General features: G+C 45.1%; 1 protein-coding gene across 1 annotated transcript in view; it reads right to left on the minus strand.

The window, feature by feature from the left end:
- Nucleotides 1-328: 328 nt before the first annotated feature.
- The window catches only part of LOC138492095 (neuropeptide Y receptor type 1-like), a 100,769-nt gene continuing 84,939 nt past the window's right edge, over nt 329-16,158 (minus strand). The window contains exon 2 of the mRNA XM_069619061.1: nt 329-2,832. Coding sequence (XP_069475162.1) covers nt 1,615-2,718 — 1,104 coding nt within the window. The 5' untranslated portion in view covers nt 2,719-2,832 and the 3' untranslated portion in view covers nt 329-1,614. The remainder of the gene's footprint in view (nt 2,833-16,158) is intronic.

Below are 16,158 nucleotides of genomic sequence, written 5' to 3' on the forward strand. Positions count from 1 at the left end.
TATGTGTCTCGCCCATGTTTAGACAGAGCTAAGCTGCTCTTATTACCTGTGATGAAAGGGAAACATGTCATTGTATTACTTTGACACAAGTGGAGAATGGATATATTATTGACCAACGTGTTGTTCTACTTTGCCTGGAATGGTAATAGCCTAAACAGTTTTCTCGAACCCTGTCGGTTGTGATGAATTAATTAATTGCTTAACATCTTTTCCTAAATACACCCCACCCAAGTGGCTGAAATGGAATGTTTCCCGGGGAGTGACGTGTTTGACTGGGAATACCCACCTCCAAACAGAGAGCCATCAGAGCTTAATTTTTTGCTTTTAAATATTGCGTAATTTTTGTAGTATCATTTGTGTGTTTTTTTAGTTAATGTATTAAAAAATATATACTCTATTGTGCTGTTCCTACCCGCATCTCTACTTGAATTTTGTGCATTTGTGCATTTCCCATTGCAGAGAATGAACCCAGAGTGGTGTGCTGTGGGTGCAGGTGTTTTGTGTTATGCGCTGAGAGCCTAAAGGGATTCACAGTCTAGTAACGTTGCACTGGTGCAGGAGCAATGTTGCACTACCCCGCGCCTCTCCAGGTGTTTTGGACTGCACTCCCATGATCCCTCATCATTAAGTATGCTGGCTTGGGATGATGGGAGTTATAGTCCAAAACATCTTGAGGGCCAAAGGTTGCAGATTCCTATACTAGAGAGAGGTTTGCCCTAGGTAGTGGTCTTCAAAGTGTGGGACTGCCCACCTTTAGCGGGGCCTGGAGGTTGTCCAGGGGAGAAGTGGCAGAGGACCTTCCAAAATGGAGCTCAGAGACTGCTTTTAACAGGAGATTTAAACAGATATGGCAGGGGGTCAGGCATAACATATTTGTAATCAAGGGGGACTCAGCATAAAACATTGTGGCGACCACTGCCCTGGAGCCTAAACCTCTTCCCCAATGTATTTTTCCACCAGGGCAAGGCTTGCGCTACTATTAACAGGGAATAGTATTCACACTAGGGTAAACTTTGCTCTAGTGCAGAAATGCATTGAAAGAGTATGTTTTTGAACCCATGTAATCTCGCCCAGGATTACTTGGAAAATGTGCGTAACATACATTGACACCTGCTTAATTGGGCTGGAATTAGGTCAGAGTAAGTGCATGATATGAGGAGGGGCAAACAATGCTCTCACAGTGACACCTGCTGGCCGGGACATCCACTGCTTCAGCACAACAGGTCACAAGGAGAGAAAGAGACAAGTACTGATCTTTCAGTAACATCTGCAGACTGAGGATGCAAGTGTTAACAGCCCCTGGAGGAAGGAGAGTCGAGGACGGATCTGACAGTGGCACCGATTGGCCACGTCTGGCAGTGCTGCTGAAATGCCACATCCCCTAAGGAGGTAGAGGAAAGTACTGCTCTTAAAGTGACGCCTTCTAGCCAGTTCTGGTTGTACAGTTTAGAAACACAAACTCCGGGGAATGGAAAAGAGTCAAGTAGTACTCCTATTGTCACACTTGCTGGCCCGGCCTGAAAGTGCTCTTGAAGTAACAAGCTCGAGTTTGATCCTGGTGCCCAGATTGGGGCTAGTCAGTAAAACAGAAAAAGAAACTAGGTAGAGCATCGGTCAGACGTTGTTGTTGGCGCTGCCACTCTGCAGTGAGGCCTTGGACAACTCAGTGCTGACAGTTGACAGGGGAAAGGTTTCATACTTGTCCTGCTGCCCACTGCAGCGGCATCGGTAAGCCAGTGCCTTCACCTCCTTCTGGAAGTTGTTGTTGAGGAAGCCATACATGACGGGGTTGACGCAGGTGGAGGCCATGGCTGTCAGGTGGCAGAGCGAAAAGATGAGATTGTGGTAGCACACTGAGATCTTCTCGTGGTCCCAGTCGTAGAGGGCATTGAAAACGGTGAGGGGCAGCCAGCAAACAGCAAAGGCTGCCACAATGCTTGCAAGCATAACGTTGACCTTTGTGTGTTGGCCCTTGCGGCCACCGTCCTTGGCCCGTTCCACCATGTCTCGGCGCCGCCGGAGTCGCAGAAAGATACGGAAGTAGCACACAAGGATGAGGAAGAGGGGCAGGCAGTACTGGAAGACCAGCAGGCAGGTTGTGTAGGCCAGTCGGTGCTGCTCAGAGGGCCAGTTGTCCATGCAGACAAAGTGGTTGACGAAGGGGTCGAAGGGCAGCGAGAGATTCTGGAATGGAAGAGAGGTGAGAATGCTGAAGGAGAGGAAAGGCAAAGAGATGAAGCAGGCCACACTCCAGGTTACTGCCACTGCCAAGTAGGCATGCCAGGCAATGGGCTTCCAGCCCGTGGGGTGGATGATAAGCTGGTGCCTCTCCAGTGCAATGAGCACCAGGGACAGCACAGAAACAGTGACCGAGATGCACTGGACGAAAGGGGTGATCTTGCAGAGGGCTTCCCCCAGGATCCAGCGGTTCATGAGGGTATAGATGACTGTCACTGGAAGGCAGACCAAACACATCAAGATATCGGAGCAGGACAGGTTGGCGATGAAGATGTTTGTGACATTCCGCATTTCCTTGTGCCGCACAATGACGAAGACCAGGCCCACATTGCCGATTAGTCCAACAGCAATGACAGCGCTGTAGGCCACAATGAGGAAGGTGATGTTGATCACAGAATCAGCACACATGGCGTCCCCATCCCATGGGTGGTCAAGACGCTCCGAGAAGTTGAGGTAGAGAAGCTTCAGGAATTCATCCATGGTGGGCAGTGGAGGGGTGCAGGGGAGCGACTCACTTGTTCACCCCCACCGAGCCACAGCCACCAGACCGCAACCCTCTTCGGTGGCTCAGTTTCCCGTTACAAATGTCCAAGTCTGAAAGAAGATAACAAAAAGCTTACTTTTCATGAAAATGCACCACCTGGATCTGCACAAAAACAAGTAAACATAACAGCTATGTTTGTAATGATATTCGGTAATTCTTCACAATTTCCCTTTGCAGACTACCCACCTCTGAAAAGCCAGTGCACACACCGCTACAGCCTGGCTACCAATGGTAATCACAGCCAGGTAAAAAAAAAGCAGCGAATGGCATTGGATAGTTTAGTGCCACAGGTCTCGGTGTTGATTTCACAACTCTGGAAGTCAGTCCAACTACCCCATACAGTGCAACACACTCCCATCAATTAGACAGTGGAACTCAATCCAACTGCCCAGACTATGAAATTCACTGCCACTTCTTAGACTATGGCCCTCATAATTAGCATGGCGGTCTAGAAAGTACGGTACCAGTAAGCATGCCAGTTCCGTACTTCCCGGACCGCCATAGTACGGGCTCTGCTCACGGGAACCGTTTCACCCACCTGGCGGGTGTAACGGCACCCGCGAACAGAGCACGACGGATGCACCGGCACAACTCTGTATGTGCGGGTGCATCCGACGTCCCGATCCCCATTCAGCCCTATGGGGCAGAATGGGGATGAGGAGACCCTTGATTCCGGCACCCGCAAATGGGCAAGTACCGGGTCCGCCTAACTTGGCATGACCTGGTTCTTGCCCATTCACGGGTGCCGGAAAAAATGCAACTCCTGTGGCAGAGTTGTATTGAGGGCTTATGTATCTCACTCTAAACACCTAGGGGCTTATTTAGAGTTGGGCGGATTCTCAAATCGGCTGTTTTTCCAGAATGAAGGTAATTTAAAGATAGAAATCCACCAGCTTTACACTGGTTTTCCGTTGGTGAAAAATCTGCTGGTCCCGATTAAAAGGTGGATTTTCTGTCAGCTTTCCAACGGTGAAAAAACAGAGTAAAGCTGTTGGAGAACTATCTTTAAATAGCCTTCATTCCGCAGGCAGAAGACCGGCAGATTTGAACATCCGCCAAACTCTAAATGTGCACCATACTTTGTGGCACTCATTTTAACTTGCCAGGATGCAAAGCTCACTTTACCCGCTCAGACAGTGGAACTCGCTCCCACCATCAAGACTTTTGAATTCAATCGCTCCATCGAAACGGTGTAACTCACTTCCAGCACCTTGGGCCTCATTACAAGTGAGCCAATCTGGAATTAAGGTGCCGGTTACAAAGTTACTAGCACCTTTTCCGGACCAGCTCACTCCGAGTCTGCCGATAAGGGCTGTGAACAAGCGGCAGGCCTGACCTGCTGGTAGTTCAGGCCCCTACCAGCAGAAAAATCACGGAGGCACAGGCACCATTAGCAACAGTGCCAGTGCTTCAGCGTTCCCATTCCCGTGGTGTCCTATGGGACTCCATAGGAATGGGAACTTACTGTTCCGCCGCTTCCCGTAATATCCCGGTATTACCAGCATATCAGGCGGCAGAAACAGTAAGCTGTGGTTGCCGCCATTACCACCGGCGGCCTACCGGCAACCTCGTAATGAGGGCCCTTGACTTTAAAATTCCCTGTCACTATTCAGAAAATAGAGCTCAATCCGGCCTTCTGACTGTGGAACTAATTTCGTCTATGCGGTAGGGCCTCATTATGACCCTACCGGTTGAGAAAAAAAGTGCCAGTATTTCCGTATACCAGCGCTTTTCCGGACCAGCAGAGTACACGTTTGGTATTATCGGGAATCCATGAAATGGGAATTTACCTACCGTTGCTGGCAGCCTGTAATCTCCCGGAAATTCTGGAAACGGTAGGTCTGTTTTCTGGTATCCTGGTGGATTTACCACCAGGATACCGGCAAACCCGGGATGGCACCCTCTGCGTCTCACTCCCACCACCCACACTGTGGAACTCATGATCACCACCTATAATATGAAACCTCCTCCCACCACTCAGAAGGAAATTCACTCTGGGCCCAGGGGATGCATTTAGCAGTTTGGTGGTCAGAGTGTCCAACCACCACCACCAACACAGTGTACGTATCTCACCACTAGCACACCTGTTTGTGGAACTAATTACCATCACCATGACTGAGGAAATGGCACTCATCACTTGGATAATGAACTCACACCGGCTAACTAGACTACGGAACCCACTACCACCCAGACTAGGGAACTCCCTATCACCCTCCCCCTCCAGACTGTGGAGCTTCCTCCAACCGCCCAGACTTTGGAAGGCACCCCACCACCCATGGTACGAAATTCACTCTCAATGCCCTTCCGAGCTGCTAAGATGCTGCACCCATTTAAGAAGATGCAAAATACTTCCTAAAGCCAGTTCTAGCAGATCCTCGCTCCGCCCTCGTGATGTTCTCGAGACCCCATGCGAGGCCTATAGTACACCACCCCTACATGTACCTAAAACTCCATTTGTAGCCAAATGACGCACCCCATCCATACTCTACCTGAGACTACGAGCACCCCTCCTCATGATGTCCACGAGAACAGGGGTGGACTGGGAACCAAACGAGGCCCTGCAAATCATTTTCAAAGTGGCACCATATTACACATTTCCAGCAAGTCCAACCCTTTTCCAATGAGAACATTTGGAAATAAAATAGGTTACCACACAAAAAGATTTTTTCCTACCTGGAAATCTCCAGAGTTCCCTACATGCCAGTCCACCCCTGCATGATAATCTATAAGAGGCTAGTACACCTAAGCCTCGTGTAGCAAAGTGGACATCAGAGGTGCCATTGTGCTCAAATGCACTGCATTTGGATGAAGATGCTTGCCCTGTGTGACAGCGCCCCCTGGTCCTTGTAGATGAGATTAGGTGTGTTACAGCAGTCTGCTCCAGAAACTGCAATATTCCTCTCCCCTCACCACAGTACATAGGTTATTGGTATACCACTTTGTAATTCTGAAGGTTGGCAATGGCTAAAATGACGCACACTGGCGTCAATTCACAAAGAAACCCAGTTCCTTGTGCAATATGCGCCAGATAAAATGCGTACCATTTTCACAAACACATTTGTGGCCAAGACAATGCTTTGTGAGTTCACCCCAGTATGTCCGTTTACAAAAGGCAAGCGCAATGGATCGTATATGTTATATTTTTGGGTTCTTTACGGCGCACCGCTGCCAAATGCATGGCCTCTTGAGGTTGTGGGGTCTGCAAGAAAAGCGAGTTGCATCTGGTGAGTTGGGCAAAAAAATACAAGAAAGATGATGCACACGGATCCCAAGCATCGAAGGTCTGCTGGAGTTGCTGGAGGTAGCAGACTCCTGTTGCCTGACTGCACGTTGCTGTGGGAAAACATACAGAATAACAAAGACCGCTTCAAAACACTCAGGCCTCTGCTGAGTGCTGTTGTCTGCTGGAGTTGCTGGAGGTAGCAGACTCCTGTTGCCTGACTGCACGTTGCTGTGGGAAAACATACAGAATAACAAAGACCTCTTCAAAACACTCAGGCCTCTGCTGAGTGCTGTTGTCTGCTGGAGTTGCTGGAGGTAGCAGACTCCTGTTGCCTGACTGCACGTTGCTGTGGGAAAACATACAGAATAACAAAGACCTCTTCAAAACACTCAGGCCTCTGCTGAGTGCTGTTGTCTGCTGGAGTTGCTGGAGGTAGCAGACTCCTTTTGCCTGACTGCACGCTGCTGTGGGAAAACTTACAGAGAGACACAGACTGCTTCAAAACACTCAGGCCTCTGCTGAGTGCTGTTGTCTGCTGGAGTTGCTGGAGGTAGCAGACTCCTTTTGCCTGACTGCACGTTGCTGTGGGAAAACTTACAGAGAGACACAGACCGCTTCAAAACACTCAGGCCTCTGCTGAGTGCTGTTGTCTGCTGGAGTTGCTGGAGGTAGCAGACTCCTTTTGCCTGACTGCACGTTGCTGTGGGAAAATTTACAGAGAGACACAGACCGCTTCAAAACACTCAGGCCTCTGCTGAGTGCTGTTGTCTGCTGGAGTTGCTGGAGGTAGCAGACTCCTTTTGCCGGACTGCACGTTGCTGTGGGAAAACATACAGAATAACAAAGACCTCTTCAAAACACTCAGGCCTCTGCTGAGTGCTGTTGTCTGCTGGAGTTGCTGGAGGTAGCAGACTCCTTTTGCCTGACTGCACGTTGCTGTGGGAAAACTTACAGAATAACAAAGACCTCTTCAAAACACTCAGGCCTCTGCTGAGTGCTGTTGTCTGCTGGAGTTGCTGGAGGTAGCAGACTCCTTTTGCCTGACTGCACGTTGCTGTGGGAAAACATACAGAATAACAAAGACCTCTTCAAAACACTCAGGCCTCTGCTGAGTGCTGTTGTCTGCTGGAGTTGCTGGAGGTAGCAGACTCATTTTGCCTGACTGCACGTTGCTGTGGGAAAACATACAGAATAACAAAGACCTCTTCAAAACACTCAGGCCTCTGCTGAGTGCTGTTGTCTGCTGGAGTTGCTGGAGGTAGCAGACTCCTTTTGCCTGACTGCACGTTGCTGTGGGAAAACTTACAGAATAAAAAAGACCTCTTCAAAACACTCAGGCCTCTGCTGAGTGCTGTTGTCTGCTGGAGTTGCTGGAGGTAGCAGACTCCTTTTGCCTGACTGCACGTTGCTGTGGGAAAACTTACAGAGAGACACAGACCGCTTCAAAACACTCAGGCACGATGCATAGCGGCGCAGAGTGCCTCTGAGTGCTGTTGTCTAATGTTTGCTGCTGTTTGGCGGAGTGGCGACGCACACATTAATTCTGATTGTCTGCCTGCTCTTGACTGAAGTGAAGGCCTGAACATCACTGGGACCTCTCTCCAACGCTCTGAGAAAGAAAACTGATTTGGCTGGCTGATAAACGGCAGTGACTTGAGTATGTATTTTTTTAACTGATTCAATATATGCCGAAACGCAAACATAATGCCGAAAAACCAGTACACCTAAAATGTGCGCACCGCCCCCAGGTGCTCCGAGAGACACAGAAGATTGATATCAGCAGATTCACGCTCCTCTCCGAGACATACTCAATTGCCAAAGAAGGATAAAATAACTAAGCCTGATAAAGAACAAGCAAAACGTACGCGATGTTTTTGCAGTGCACAACGCAAGAGATGAGGAGCAAACAAGTGGAAATGTTGTAGAAAACTCACACACAACTCTGATATCTAATGATCCCGGCGTTGTGCTGGATAATCACTCACTCACACTTGCTATAAACATCAAAACATACGAGGGTAGAAGCCCAGATGACTACGCCTCAAAGAATTAGCCCGATGCAGCCTCTGGAAGAATATTTAAGGAAAGTTAACATGCCCTGTACGTATTACTAGGGAATGAAAAACAATTGCTATGATATTATGGAATGAGAGAGGCTATCAGTCCTTTCTTAGCATCAAGGGAAGGGCCCACATCTCCATTTGTGAAATATTTGCATTCCTGATGGCCGGATTTGAAATCATACACAGACAGACATGCAACTCATCATGGAATAGGTAGACCTTCAGGAGGGCACTGTGTAGGCGCAAGAACCCAATTATCTATCTGTGAATATCACCCCATGGGAAAATACTGTCTGCATTATGTGTAATCATTTGTGGCATAGACTCTACTGGGAAAATGCTCCTCTTCAACATATACCATCCCCTAGTGGTAACCAAACAAATCAAGAACCCCAGACCTACTATTCTAGTGATTGTTGATTTCAACTCCTTCTGTGGAAAATCACTGTCAGACTGCCAACAGGGAGAAAATGACATCAGACTCTTACATAATGGCAATTCAACGTTTGATACAGAACAGAATGAACTTCTATTTGGTGTGGCACACATAAAGAATGGACAGACCTGGTGTCATTTTCGGAAGGAATTTGATCTGTATTCTATAAACATCTCAATTGACAATGTGGGAAAGAACTGGGACACTTGGATAAATGGAAGAAGCTCAACGCAAATTGACTATGGGCCTCATTACATGGTAGGAGGCAACCATGCCGCTATTAGCGGCATGGTGCATACCGGGTCCGGGTAGGCGGTATGGGGACTTACTGGGTCATTCCGACCCTGGAGGACCTGGTAAGTCCCCATTCCAAATACCATTCCCCATTCCCATTTGAGCCCCCATAGGGCTCAATGGGAATGGGGAAGGAGCTAATAACGGTCCCGCAATTTGCGGTACCGTTATTAGCTCTGAAGTCCCTCAGCAGGTCCCGTCCTTAACGCCTGGTCAGACCAGGCGTTAAGGACGGGACCCGCTGAGGGACCTCGTAGTAGGGCGCTAAGGGATTACCGGCACCGGTGACCTTACCGGTGCCGGTAATCCCTTAGCGCCTACCGTGTAATGAGGCCTGTATCTTTCTAGGTACTCATCTAAAAAACATTCTCGATCAGTATTCTATGATAAAAACCTCTCTGAGTGACCATGTCATACTTAAACTAACATTGGGCAGATACAATTACATACCTTCCTTGAGAGAACTGACAGATGAACATGGTTCTCTGTGGAAACAGAATAGATATGGACTGAAACCAACCTTCAGAGATTTGTACAAATTATTCACAGTCTGCCCGCTCTCAATTGAGGATTTGTGGGAATATAATTATATAGACAATAACCGAGAGCTAGCCTTGTTATTGGATAAAGCAGGGAAATGTAAAGTCACATTTTCTATGTGAAAAAAGTACAGAAATATATACAATGTGATAATCGATAGGGCAAGGCAGGACCATCGAAAAGCCCTTCAACACATTAGAAAGCGCAACTATCTTGGTCCTACAATAAAGAACAAATTGCAAATACAAAAGTGTACCAAATATAGGAACTGGGTGCATGTAAACAAACATAATGTAGGTAATGCCAACTGGTGACTGATATTTGGCATGCTCAAATCTAATGACGACAGGAAATTCTGGTACCTATACAGACAGCATCTTACTGAAGAGGAACCAAAAACGATGAATCCGATAGCAGAAGCTGACTGGGCTGATTACATCAAAAAGATCTATCAAAATGTAACATATGATACACCTTGTATTGGCCTCATGTGACAGGGTAAATTTGGTCCATTACCATTCGATCTTGAGGATATCTAAAAAATAATCACTAATCTGAAGTCATCACGAGCGCCTGGCCCTGATCGCATAGCTAATGTTTTAGTCAATCGAAATCCAAAGAAATGGACCAGGCTTCTCCACTCACTGTTTAAATCGATATGGAAGAACTGCAACATGCCACAGAGTTGCTGTAAATCACTATTGGTGCCAATATTAAAAAAAGGTGAGAAAACAGAACCAGGCAATTACCGCCTATTAGCAATGGTAGACACTAGTTGCAAGATCTTCTGCTCACTTTTACTACGTAAACTCAATAGTTGAAGAGAAAAATATATTACCTAACCAACAGACAGGCTTCAGAGTGGGCCACGGCACGATAGACAGTGTCTGGACTCAACAAAATCTGATGGCGGAAACATAGCGATACACTGGTAGGAAGCTCTACATCTGCTACATAGATTTCACAAAAGCTTTTGACTGTGTCAGAGAAATACTCTGGACTAAATTAGAAAGTTGGGGTATCCCCGTGATCTCTTATACTTTATTAAGCTGATGTATCATTAACACCTCTGCAAGGGTTAGTTTGGATGCAAATGGCAGACTGTAAAAATCTATTAACATCACTGTTGGATTAAAACAAGGCTGTGTCTTAGCCCCAGTACTGTATAATTTATATGTTGCGGACATGGGCCTACTACTCAAGAATGTTAACAGTTATCCGCCGAAAGTTGGAGGTCACCACATTGAAAGGCTCTCTTACACAGAGGACACTGTGCTTCTGGATCTCACTCACATAGGTGTGCAGAGAATACATTAGGCTCTACATGAGTACACTAACCAACACAATCGGAAGAACAATATTAACAGACTAAATTTATGGTCCTTGGTGAAAAGACTATTAAAAGAAATACCTTCAAATTGGAACTAAATGGGAAACAACTAGGAGTAGTTAAAATGTATCTCTATTTAGGTGTCCCGATAACTAATCACCCCACCAGATCCTTTTACGAATATGCCCTTCAGTTCAAAGCAATTCGTAAATATCAAGAATTTTGTGGGGAGGAAAGGTGGCCATTCTTTACAGGGTTATTTAAAAATGCACAATCAGAGCGCGACACCGACAGTGTTATATGGACTAGAGGTTTTCGAGAAGAAATATATCTCTTGGTTGGATAAACTCAAAGGTAGATTATGGAAGGGAGATCTTAGAATACCTCGCTCTATACCCATAGAAGCTATAAGGTGCGAGCTGGGTATTACATCACTTCTAACACTCCGGATGGTTCAATGCTGCAAACTATATTTTAACTACATTGATAGGAAGGATCCAGCTGACACTTTAATATATTTTATTAACTTGGACTCCAAGACACACCAAGGCAACCCAGCTTTGCTTGCGCTGGAGAAAATGGTGGTAGCATTCCTCCAGAATATTGGGTGGACTCCCGGCATGACAAAATATCTTATATTAACTTCTGATTATAGAAAACTAAAAGAAAAAACCATGGAGTGGGACCAGATTAAGAACATAGAAACCCTGTGCACTAAAAAGCATTATGAGACATATGTCCTACAGAGCTTCACAATTGGTAAGTCACATAGCTATCTAATTAAATTATGTGGAGATGATCTAAAGAGATGTTTATTTTAGCTTTGCTTTAATGTATTACAGAATGTACGAGTACAGAGCTGAAAGGTCCTCTTTTTTATAGGGGACTGTGTGGGAGAGGACCAAAGATACAACAATGTATAAAGAGGATTCCAAAATACAGCTACCCGCCTTCACAAACAGCAGGTGTGAAAGTCCACACTTGACACCAATTAACAGCTGCCATTTTCAATTTAGACAGACAAATGCTCTACAGTTAACATGTTTTAATCTTCATATATCAAATGTGTACAAAAACATAACAAATCTTAAAAAATGCATACTATGACATTTCCAGCAGACATCACTTGTTTGTTAAAGCGAAAGCACAACAAATGTCTCAATTTAATCTAGGCATTTTAACCAATGTGTGAGATTAGTAAGGGACGTGAGGGACATATTTAATGGAAAGAAAACCCTCAGAGATATTTCTCCTTAGATAAAGACGTATGTGGGGCTGAGACAGGGCTGCGTGGTCGTGCCCACACTCTATAATTTATACAGTGTAGACATGGATAGAGTGTGGCAGGGAGGCGTGACCTTAAGGTTAGCAAGTGCTACTCCAAATTCTCAAATTCTGTAATTAGACATTAGTTTGGATTGGTTTCATTGGCTACCAGGGCCCTCTGGTAGAAATTGCTTGTGTATGCAAAACTTTTCAATCCACCTACACACTCGTTATATGAGAAATGGGGAGAGTTACAAACGTGCTACTCAGGAGCGTATATGACAGACTTGAAACAACAAATGCATATCTTATTGATTGGAATAGGTGTTTCCAGAGAGGAACTTACTCTAAATCTAGCCATGGTAAAAAAAAAAGGCTCTTTCAATATGACTGGGGGAAACTTCAGATGAATTGGCCAATTATTCCCTATATAAGGAATAAGCAAAACTAGTTTATTAACGGGAGCAATTGTCCAAATACCTACTTATTTTTGCCTGTCCAAGAAGGAGAATATTGTACCTGCGCTTCCGCTTAAACCAATTACCAACATTGGAAAGAGTGGCAAAGTGGGAAGGGGGAGTGGGAAATTGAGTTGTAGACTTTGTAGTAAGACGGAAATGAATGAAACCATAAAACATTGCGTGATGGGGTGTAAGGCACTTAAGGAAGAACGGGAGAAATACCTAGGAATGACAATAGGAAATGAAGCCTGGTGGTGTAGTTTGATGAATGGACAAACATAGGGGCTCATTTTGGCACTATGCGAGTTCCTCTTCAGACTACTGACTAGGCTGTCAAAGATCAAAGGTGAACAAGAGAAATTAAGGGGGAGTTTAACTACCTTTGGTGGTTGATAATATCCCTGTGAGATGCAATTGGGTCTAGGTACTGGCTTTGTTATTTGTCTTTTTTCATTCTCTCCCTTTTCTTCTCTTGTTGTTCTCCTGATTACTTATTGTTCTTTTATTTATTATTTACTTATTTATTTATTGGTTGTGTAAGGTTGGCTTTTTTTAGATACTTTTTTAATTGAATGTATTTCCTTTTAATATTTTTTGTATTTGTGAAAGTTTCTCAGGTGTTTCACCTGAGTTTCAAAACACAATACACAATAAAAAAAATGTGCTATAAGCTTTCTTGTTTAGAAAACACCTTTTTTATGTATAATGTCTACTTTGTGTGAAAGGATGTACAATAACCTAAAACCTTCAAACAATATAAGTGTCTAACTCTTCCTGAAGGTATGTTTCTAGGTGATTTGTGTGGAACTATCGATATCCATATGAAAGCTTTGGTTGCGCCTAGTGCAGGGATGAAAGGGCTGGGACTGTGTTATTGTAGGTGGTGGGAGAAATGGGGAGTGCTGATAAGGTTGGTGTGCATATATATATATTTTTTTTTACATTTGTATAGCGCACAAAACAGCCCTCGGGAATCGTAGCGCTGTTACTTAAGGGGCACTTAGTTACAGGGAGGGGGTGCAGGTAACATAGGGAGGTGCTCAGTTGGTAAGAGTGAGTGGCTTACTCCATGTACATAATTATGCAGTGGAAAGTAGGAATTTGAGAGGGTTTTAAAGCCGTACGGATGGTGATCCCATTGTTTACTCAAAGTATACAACATTGTGCAGTCATCACAAAAGAATTGCTCATGGCACCATTGTGAGAGCGTCACAATGGACCCCTCTGGAGCACACAACACAGACAAATTGTCTAAGAGCAAACATCACTTATAACCCACCCAGGAGCAGGCATTGTTGAACAGACACAACAGGAGCCCCTATGGGGAACAAACATCTTAGTGCGAAAATCGAATAACAGCAATCCTCCTTGCCCCAACAGGACCTGGTGCAGATATCCCAATGGGCCCACCAGGATCAAATATTGCAGTGTACTCCAGCTGAGGCAGGCATTACAGTGCTACAGTGCCAACATTACAATGAGCCCTTAAAGATAGCTCCTCACAGTGAATTGGGCCTGTCAACATGTCGGTATCACAGTAGAGCCCTTGGAGCAGAAAAGGTGGTAATGTCAGTGTCTACCCTTGAGGGCAGAGTCCTCATGGACCCCATGGACAAAAGAGCCATGTGGCTGTGCCGCAGTGAGGTTGGCACCTCAATATGCAGTCAAGGCAGAGAACACTGCATGCAGTGTAGTCCAGGAATAATTCCTTAACTGGGTTTTCAGCGGTTGATCTGTACTGGAAGTCTCAAACTGCAGTTCTGGGGAGGACATGTGGCACAGGGTTTAATTTGAGGACAATTCTTTGGCAAGGTTCTCAGTGGTTGAGCTGTCAGGGGTATCTATGTTAATGCTAATGTTAAAGAATACGGAGTGGTCCCCCTGGAGCTCTGGCGCATCTGAAAGCAAAGAGGGTAGGATGGGTTAGGAAGGCTGAGCAGAAAAAGAGCAAGAGAGCTCTGATGTGCTGTTGGAAGCCTCAGTTCGGTTAACACTGTACCCTGAGCTTAGATGTGTTTTTCGGTTGGTATCCGTCATGTGCTATTGTACGAGGTTATGTGTGGTTTGTTTTGCTATTGCAATGTAGTGAAGTGCATGCAGTTTGTTGTGCTTTAGAGGTGTGGTTGTGTTTAGTTAGAGTTTAAGAGGTGTATGCAGAGGGGTGATATTTTTAAGTAGAGTTAGTTAGTGGCATCACTATCTAGATGTGACGCATGCTAATATTCACAATTCTGTCTAGATGTGACTTAAGCTAATATTCACAATTCTCTCTAGATGTGACGCAGGCTAATATTCACAATTCTGTCTGGGTGTGATCCAAGCTAATATTCAGAATTCGGCCTAGATGTGGCACCAGCTAATATTCACAATTTAGTCTTGAATGGACGTAAGCTAATATTCACAATTCTGTCTATTTGTGGCACAAACTCATCTTTACAATTCTGTCTAGATGCGAAGCAAGCTACTATTCGCAATTCTGTCCTACAGCTATCTTAAAGCTCGATGTCCCAAAGCCCACATATTTGGGTGCCATCCTCGAGTAAGTATTATTGCCATGAATCCAAGAGTGTATGTTGAGGGGTTGCATTCAGTTCGGGCAACACTGATCAGGAGGTGGTTACGGCTTTGTGACGAAGACGTCCAGTTGTTAGGATTATGAAAATAATCAGATCTTTAGTGCTTTCCGTAAGGTTAAGTGATCATAGATTGGGTGAATTTCCTTTGGAATTGAATTCAAGGGTTTTGCTGTTATGTTAAATAGAGGTTCCTCCATCGTCTTTTCTAAAGTAGGGTGGAATTTGTAGGAGGACCTTGCTACTTGATCTCTGATCTCCTTGGGCTGTATGCAGCATTTATGCCTTGGATTAATTCATTTCCAAAGCTGTGAACGGTGCGTTGGGTAATGCAAATTGGTTTGCACTGTATTCATACCTTGACTAGTAGATGGGGGGGGGGCGCATTTGCATTGCTGGTGTGACGTGGTCTCTTTCTTCGAGTCTCAATAGCATTTTTATGGCTGTGTTCTGAATTCTTAGCAGCATGTTTAGCAGATGTTCCAGAATGCCAAAGTATATGTTGTTGACGTAATCGATTCTTGATGGAACTAGGTCAGTCGAATGGAGTGTAGGTGATTAAATACTTCTTGAACACTGCATTGATTTGAGGCTTCCAGGCTGGTTCACTTTCCATCAAAATTCCAAGGTTCGTGACCACTTTGCATGTCTCCGAGCAAATGCCCTTCTCTTTAGCCCATGAGATTATTATGTGAGGTGATGTGTTTGCATTGAGTTTAAGTTTATTTTTGGTAATCCATTAGTTCAGCCGAGTGAGCTTGGCATCCATGTCGTGGTAGGCTGTGAGTTTGAAGAGGATTTGCATATCGTCTGTGTAGTTGTAGCATGTACGGCTATCTTGTGGTGAATCTCAAAAGTGGGGCTATATTTATGTGGTATTCAGAGGTTATCGATCTGTAGGGGTTAGCCAGGTAGTTCCTGTTCTGCCCTTAAGGAATGAATCTGGCATGTTTGAGAATAAATGTGTTCCAATATGTGATTATTAAGATGGCTGTTGATTTTTGTGCATTACGGTAGGATGGGTATGGAATGGTAGTTTGTGGGATATTCTACATTTCCTATTGTTCTGAGTAGCAGTTTGATACAGAAAGTCTTGAATTCTCATGGTACAACTCCTATTACCAGTAATGAGTTTATAAGTTCCAGTTTGAGGTTAGCTGGGGATGTACTTGCCTGGGAGCAGGCGTCTG

Source organism: Ambystoma mexicanum, chromosome 10 (genome assembly GCF_040938575.1).
Source record: "Ambystoma mexicanum isolate Mex_15411 chromosome 10, UKY_AmexF1_1, whole genome shotgun sequence".
Taxonomy (NCBI): domain Eukaryota; kingdom Metazoa; phylum Chordata; class Amphibia; order Caudata; family Ambystomatidae; genus Ambystoma; species Ambystoma mexicanum.